Source organism: Etheostoma spectabile, chromosome 20 (genome assembly GCF_008692095.1).
Source record: "Etheostoma spectabile isolate EspeVRDwgs_2016 chromosome 20, UIUC_Espe_1.0, whole genome shotgun sequence".
Lineage (NCBI taxonomy): Eukaryota > Metazoa > Chordata > Actinopteri > Perciformes > Percidae > Etheostoma > Etheostoma spectabile.
Genome location: NC_045752.1, coordinates 8936408 through 8944998, shown reverse-complemented (window position 1 = coordinate 8944998; position 8591 = coordinate 8936408). Strand labels below are relative to the sequence as shown.

General features: G+C 40.3%; 1 protein-coding gene across 1 annotated transcript in view; it reads right to left on the bottom strand.

Annotated features, from left to right (window-relative positions):
• Nucleotides 1–8591, bottom strand: part of asap2a (ArfGAP with SH3 domain, ankyrin repeat and PH domain 2a) — a 57104-nt gene that overhangs the window by 27196 nt on the left and 21317 nt on the right. Inside the window, exons 3-4 of the mRNA XM_032500087.1 lie at nucleotides 4403–4548; nucleotides 3380–3454 (exon numbers count right to left, since the gene is read on the bottom strand). Coding sequence (XP_032355978.1) covers nucleotides 3380–3454; nucleotides 4403–4548 — 221 coding nt within the window. The remainder of the gene's footprint in view (nucleotides 1–3379; nucleotides 3455–4402; nucleotides 4549–8591) is intronic.

Here is an 8591-nt window from a genome sequence, read left to right as displayed (position 1 = left end):
TATTCCTGACTCAATTCAGAAAATTATTCTTGGATATGACCACTTGTGTTTTTTCCTCAGTGGATTTTTAACAGGAATTATAACCTTATGACAAAAAACGAACACCACTTCCATTTTTAATTGTGTTTTAGTAGAGACTGATTGCATTCCCTGAACATATGTTATCTCAATTGTTCAAAATTGAGATAAAGACAATATTTGTTAATAGATTATGAAGGAACATTTTATTTCAGAATTGTTTTTAAAACCCCAAATAAGTAACGGGTCAATTTGACCCGAGGAATATGAGAGGGTCCCCAAAGTGAAGACAACACAAGGGTTAAGTGCTGGTGGACAACTTAAAAATTCTTTTCAGCACGTTCACTTGAAATTTCAAAGTGGGAAAGGCTCGTCACCATTCTCACAATATTTAAGGAAGTATTTTTAAATGTAATATTGCAGTGTCATATGGCTTTAATTTTGGCAACTTCCAATTCACTGACTATACTGTTTTTGTCACATGAAGCATGTAGAGGCTGTGCCCCATTTATTACACCTATAGACAAAAATAAAAACTAACAAATATCTTTAGACATGCAGAAGAAGCTTCTCAAAAGCAGATGTTATTAGATTCACTTGAAGTTGTTAATATACTGTATATGCAGACATTGTTTTTTGTGGACCATGAAAAACAACACTAATTTCTCTCGATAGACTTCTCTGATCTTTTAAACACATCCATCATCTTCAAATGATATCCATCCCAACCCTTTACTACACCCTACTCTCCTTCCTTTTCTCCCTGCAGTCTAAACAGCCTTTCATGCAGGTCTGGACTTCTTCCTACTTTCCCCTCTCCTAACAGGTACTTCCCCTGGGAGAGGACAGGAGTGAAGAAGCAGAATAATGAAAGAGGTGGAGGAATACGATGAAGGGGATGGGAGGGACAAGTGAACAGCTTGGGGCTGTGGAGGTGAGCAACAGGTTGGGAGGGGGGGTTTAGCCTTGAACAAAGACAAGAAATAATCCATCCATTATCTACTTTCTTTCCCGACACTTAAGGCTTACTTTCTAAGGTGTATTGGCATTACAGCAGCGGTGACATTTATATAAGTGTGTCCGTCCTGAGGTATAAAATAACCAGCAGCTCATTAGCCACCATGTCATTGGGGTAATGAGAATCATCATAGGGGTAATGAGCAATAACTGGGTATGTATTACAGATGTGACTGGCTACCACAGCCTGAGGGAGAGGGTGGGTGGCAGGGACAGAGTGAAGGAGACAGAGAGCGAGAGCATGGAGTTAAGAGAGAGAGGAAAGGAAATCATGAAAGAGAAAAGCAGATATAAAAAAAAAAAAAAAAAAAAAAAAAAAAAAAAAAAAAAAAGAGGACAACAGTTCAGAGGTCGAGACAAAGCCAAGCAGCCGAGGGTCATGGGGACAACTGCTGTTTCTACCGCAAACGGACTCATTAGAGAGCTGGCTTAATCGCATCATACCTTGGTAAAAAAACGCAGCCAATCATGTGACTGGAGAGTGAAAGGTCACAGACTGCCACAGACAGTAACAAGTGCTGATTGCATTACAGAGCTGCACACTGTTAACAAGTGTCTGTCTGGGTTTGGTCCGGTTGGTGGACACACATGACTGACTGGCTGCCTATGTGTGTCAGTATACATAGGTCTGCGTATTGAACCTCAATTAGTATTATTATTTCGTGTATCTTTTTATACAATATAATTTTTTATAACTTTTTGGGTATGTGTGTAATGTAAATGGACTGTTTTTATACAGCACTTTTCTGGTCTCAACGACTACTGAAAGTGCTTTTACATAGTACAAGAACCATTCACCATTCACACACACTGTGGCCGAGGCTGCCATACAAGGCGCCACCTGCTTAACAGATAAACACTCACACACATTTACACTCTGATGGCGGAGTATCGGGGACAACTCAGGGTTCAGTGTCTTGCCCAGGAGAGAGAGAAAGAAAAGAGACACGCGAGACATAGCGAGTGCTTTGTTGTTGCAGGAAACATTCAGCTATTTCACAAAAAACTCCTGGGTAGTTCAGTGCTTGTGTTTCATTTTTTACCCTCATGTTTTAAAATTTTGTTTTGGCAGTGATAAAGGCAGTGATGTTTCCCGTATCCTGTAGGGGATTCTCACACCGCCTCAACCCATAGCTCACACAGATTAGTCTGATTGCTGGTTACACGATTGGCCACCGCAGTGTGACGCGGGGTTGTGTTCATCCAAAAGTTGAGTCGGTCTCAACTTTTCACCACATGCCCGCTGTGTATTTTTTTAGTGTGTCCCCCATGCGGCAACCCCCCACCGCAACCTAAACGCACTACCCCCATTCAAAATGAATGGAAAGACCTGTGCTTTTGACCTGAATCAAAATGTTGTCGGTTTTAGGGGGACCTTGGTGGCCTATGGGTTTAAGGCAACATGAACTGCTAAGAAGAATTGTTGCATGTCATTCCCCATCTTTCTCTCCCCTCATTTCCTGTGATCGCCCTACAGCCAGATCTCTAATAATGAAAAACAATACCAATAATACAATATAATCTTAGGCCATTTGTGAGACAAAGATTTTGTGCACCTACCTGACAACATTAAACATTTCAGAAAAAAAAAGGATTTTGTAGAAAAACATTTCTCAAATTAAAGTACTAAAAATTATTAGTTTGGCATTGGTACTAAAACTATCCAAACATTTCAAACAAAACTAAGTCATGAGAATGGCAAGTATTTCTAAGATAATTCAAATTTGGGTTTTTTATTTGGTAACTGGCCTGTTGGTCAACTTCAAACAATCAGTTCAACACTTCAACAATCTGTTATCAGTAGAAAACCGCAATGAATGTTCATTCTTTTTTTAATGCTGCCTTTTATGTTCATTTTAATGTTCAAATTGTTAGATGTTGGAAATTATTTCCTTCCATTTGCTTTAAATTCAACAAGCAACTTGTATTTTAGTAGAATACTGTAGGTACGCTTTAATATCTGTATTTATTGCAAGAAACCGTGTTGTTGCGATATTCAACGTTATCGCATATTGCATATTTTCTTCATATCGTGAAGCCCCACTGTCTATCTAGCCTCTTCAACTTTTATTTTTCATGAAAACAAAAAAAGCCTGAGGCATATCAGAGAAGCTTGTTATTAACCTAATTAGCAAGAAAGCATGACATCAAGGATGGCACTGATTGTCAAGGTAGCTTCAAACTACTTTAAACCAGCAGATGGAATTGGACACATGATGCAACTTATAAAACTGCTTGTGGTCACTGATGACTCAGCACAAGGCTAAGCTCTATTCATCTACTTGTATAACACTTCCTGTGCAGTAATAAAGTAACACAAGACCATGCGGTTTTGTTGCCTTACCCCTTTGACTCCTTTCAGGTCTCCTTTCAGCAGGCTGTCCAGAGGAAAGGTGATGATGTTGTTCATGTTTTGGAACTGGAGGAGGGTGAGGAAAAGACAGATAAGAGTTGAAAGGTTGCATCAGAGGATTTAAACCTGTCAGGGGTGCCTGACACCACAGAGATGTTATCCTTTTATTGTATTGTTTGAGAGTGTGCAACACGGAAATAACAAAACAACAACGGGAGCCTCTCAGGTTCAAGTTTTCTTCTCATTATAAGAGTCAGAACGAGCTAAATGAGGATCAACATTGGGTTGATCCTCAATGGGGGACAATGGGTTAGTAGTAATTTGCCAAGTCCCTCTTATGTCCCAAAGTTTGCACATCATCAACATTTGCGCCATTTATCAGTTGCTAAGAAACAGAATTTTCACACCATTAAAAATATAACACCATCCATTATAAGACAATTAACTGCCCTGTAAATTACTGAGAGCCTCTGTGTGTAATGCTGCACATGTAATCTAGAAAGTGAGAGCTTGCTATAGCTTTGAGAGATTATATCTTCACATCCAGGTCAGGCTGCAGCTCATATTTCTTTAATATACGGTGTTGAGATAACACTAATATAAAAATCTCAAGCTCCTGGTCTCTGTGTGAGTTGATACAGTGTCCAAGGGGAAGTGACATACCTCACATGTTGGTGTCAGATTTTTCTAATAAAGCTTTGGCCTTAACACAAACCTGGCTTTAACAGATCAGGTTGAATTAAATCCAGGAGATATTTGGTGTTGCAGTGGCTCTTTGGCCATCTCAATGGAAAAACTTGAATTACCTCCCCGAGGACTCAATGTTCCAGCTGGACTCAGTATGTGCTTGGTGTGTGTGTGTGTGTGTGTGTGTGTGTGTGTGTGTGTGTGTGTGTGTGCGCGCGTTAGAGAACACACACAGTGACTGAAGGGGATAAAGACAATTAGAGAGAGGATGGACATCTTTCTTTGATCCCAGAAGATTTAACCCCACTCCTCCAACCCAAGACTCACCAGATTTTTGAAAAGCGCAGTAAGCTCCTTGGTGAAGACTGAGAATTTGAGGAAAGCTGAACCCAGATCAGGATCATCTCTGTACACGCAATTTTCTCCAAACTTCTCCAGGGCCTGAGTGTACTGCTCCTCGTTCTCTACATGGGCTGGAAAACAGTCAAAAATTAGTGAAAAAATATCCACTTTTCTGGCTGGTCAACCCACCCATTACAGTTCAAAGTTTTCCCTGACCACAACTGATTGGGCCATCTGTCTCTACTTTTCCCAACTTTCTCCCCCTACATTGCAACATGCTGCTCTGATGAATTAGTGCAACGCAAAAATACAATGATCGATCAATGAACTGCCTGCTGAGCTGAATCAGACAGATCATCTTGTCAATGTAATTATTATGATGCAACTTTAAACAGTCACCTAATTGCATACATGGCATTTGCTTTGAGATGATTTCCCTGAAGGTTTGCATGGTTAAAGCATTAGCCCCTCCAAATATCTGTGCACATGCCTGCCTAGACGATTTCACTTAATTCACTTCACGCCAGACTGGGCAGCTGATAACAGCTAATGCCATTGGGACAGCGGTGGAGTGTGGGATGGAGCACTGGGGACTGTTGCTATGACAACACTCACTAGGAGACGTGAAGGAGAGTGAGGGAGGGACTCGAGGGAAAAAAAAGAGAAGAGATGTGTAAAAATATGAAGATGCACACCAAAAGACACAGTTGCCATTTCATGATTCAGCTTTTCATTTGCCACACACACACACACACACACACACACACACACACACACACACACACACACACACACACACACACACACACACACACACACACACACACACACACACACACACACACACACACACACACACACACACACACGATTTATAGATGAAGCTGGATAAGCTCATGTATCTGCTGCAGAGATATCCATCATGTTATTGAAAAGGGAAAGCTGAAAAGCCTCTGAGTCACTACCCGCTGATCTCCTCACATCACAACAAATCTAATTTAAACCACTGCTGAGCTGCATGATAAAGCTCATGAGACACAAGTGGTAGGCCGTCAAAGAAACGGACCAACAGATCCCGTTGCTCTGGACGGAAACCAGTGAAGGATATTAGAAGCACTTTTCCGCTGATGGCTGAGCGTTACAGCGAAGCCTCCAACTGAGCTTAATGACGTAGATGTGACGTGAGCAAACTGTCTGAAAGTTGTAAGTCTTCTGGTAGCTGTGCCAAGAAAAATCTCAATCATTCCAAATCTTGCAGAGACAGAGAGCATAGGTATGTGTTAGGAGATAACATATAGGCACAGGCTAATTATTGCTAACAAAAATGCCAGTTAACATTAGTAATAAAACCTACACAGCTAACGTAAGTCGAAACTGTGTGTGACCCTTGCCTGACAATACAGCCATTTGTCGACTATGCGACAGCAAGTCGCTTGGTTATGACACAATTGTTAACCTATTTTAATGGTAATGGAGCCTTTTGTACATTGTCACGTTTCTTTAGAAATAAACAATAGACAACTAAAGTTTTTAAACGCTTCAGATATAAAGTTATTCACTGTCAAAGTGGCGCCAAAATGAATGGCAGTCAATGGAATGTTAACGGCAGGTGGTTGGCTCGCTTACCCCCTTGAAGTAAACGTGCAGGTTTCCAGACCGAGCTGCAGGGCAAAATCAAATCGCAGTCAGGGTGAGTGAGGTTTACCCAGTCTACGTTTAATGCACTTCGTACAGATGTTAGCTGTTATGACCCAAATTTGTTTTGACAGTAAAAGACAATTTTTTCCAAATGATGGAGCCATTTAATTTATTTGCATTTATGCAAATTGAAATAGCACGAAACATACCCTATCTTGTCATTCAGTAGACTACAAACTAGAGCTGAAACGCTCAACAATTATCAACCACTTAATCTGCTATTATGCTCATTGATGATTAAAAATAGCTTCTGGTTCAAAGCAGTGAAACAGACGTAATAAACTTCAATCATGTGTCAGACACCGGCCCTTAACACACAACCGCAGTCTAGTGTTTACACATGAGCTCCAGCTGTTTGCCTGTGGATCTGCCAGGCTCTGAGCTGACAGGGCGGTGGCCTGCTCTTGTTTCTGAAGTGGCACGAGAGCTCGACTATTCAGCACCAACAAACAGCCCAAACAGCCCAAACTCCCCCGGGGTGCTTAGTGAATACATGTGTATTTGTTGTAATATGACCTAACGCATTACACATGCAGTCTACAGTGTAGTGCAGCTTTGAACCTCAAATGACTACATCACACACTGAGCTAGTTTATGAGTAACATGGCAGAGAAAGAAAAACAAAAGGAGTGAGTGAGACACGAGGGCAGAGGCAGCCTTTTCTTCAGTTTACACTGTAAACAAAACCTGCTAATTGCGTGCTTCTCTACATGTTGCCTACATACATAATACACAATACATAAACCTGGTGTTCAAGGGCTTTCTTAAAGAAACATGGGGTTTGCATGGTTTCAAGAGAGTCCCTCTAAAAAGTAGACCCGCTTCTGAATCGTTTTGTTAACATTGTGTTAATGTCCTTTTATTTACACTGAACCTCCTCCAATGTAGCATTTTCAAGCTGAAATGACCCAGATCAGTGGGTCTAGGGTTGCAGGATATTGACAAAATGTGATATTGAGATATTGATTATGAATATTACGATATCAATATTAATTTTGATATTTTTTAACACATGTAAAATTACAAAAGCTAAGGGAAAATGCATTGTAACAATATTCCTAACAATATAGCGCACAGCGAGACGGCTCGGTATTGCGGCTGGACCACAGGTCGATCGTGAATGAAAAATATTCAATCTATCCAACTCCAAACTCTGCCTGCACCGCCTTTTATAAAGTTGTGGGATAGCTACCTGGGAGAAATAGGTGTGGGATGGGATTTGGTACAGTTTGTCTAGTTCATTCAGAAGCTTCTTGAAACATCGTATCTTTGGCCAAATAATATGTATTGGTGATTTTGACATGTCTCTTCAAGTTCATGTCGTACTTTGTGCCACTAGCAAAAACACTTGCTAGCAAGGCTTCTTTGACTTGCTCTGGCGTATTAACTGCAACAATTTTTTTGGGATAGTATCATGCACTCATGATTGGTTCCGTTTTTTTGTCTCTATTTCTCCATTTACACTGTCACTCTGCCACATAGTCAACGGATGGGATGCATCGCGCCACAAAATAAACAAAATATTGCATACTTATTGTGACACTTTCAATATTGCGATAACGATATTAAGTCAATATATCATGCACTCCTAAGTGGATTCAGACCCTTTTTAGCTTGTGACCCCTGATAATCAGTGCAATTAAAGAGTTAAGATTAGATGACATAAAGGATAAGCATCATTTTGTGTAGCTTTACTACCATGGTAATCATCTTGTGATGCTCCAATTTTTCCAACCTGCTGAACTAAATCTAGAAAACTATATTAGCATAAAACATACTACTTATTTTACAAATGTTAATTAGCACTGTCAATTGTTTTGGTCTGGTTAATTGAGTGCCTTGCTTTTTAGAAAGAACTAATTAAAAGTTTCGATAACATCTGAGCTCTTCCTAAATTACATAATTGGTACTTTCTGACTTTTAGTATTAACAATAAACTAATAAATGCTGGGTGGTTATCTGCACTGGGTTTACACCATTTGGCTACTTTCATTCAAAATGTACATATTTCTTTTTGAAAAAAAACAGGGTATGTGGGCTTTTTCCACATCTAAAAAAAAAGAATCAAAACAAATGACTGTTTCAGAGAAATGCTTGAAAAGGGTAGTGTGTCCATGTGCGTACGTGCGTGTGTGTGCGTGCGTGTGTAAGAGAGAGAGATAGAAAAAAAGGATCCCTGTTGCTTGACCTCAGGAAACGATGATCTTGTGTTTACTGGAGGACAGAAGCCATGACGTGGTTGAACACACACTTTGACAACCGACACAAATGGCCTGCTAATTCCCAGTTGTGTACAACATCCTATACTGTATATTCTCTCTCAAACACACATAAAAGAAAACAAATACATTATGTACTAGTTACCCGGCGTCTGCTGAGGATTATCTGACATTCCTAAGGGCACGCACGCACATGCACATGCACACACGCACACTTTAATCACCAGACAGCAGACCGACCTTTGCTTCCTCTCTCA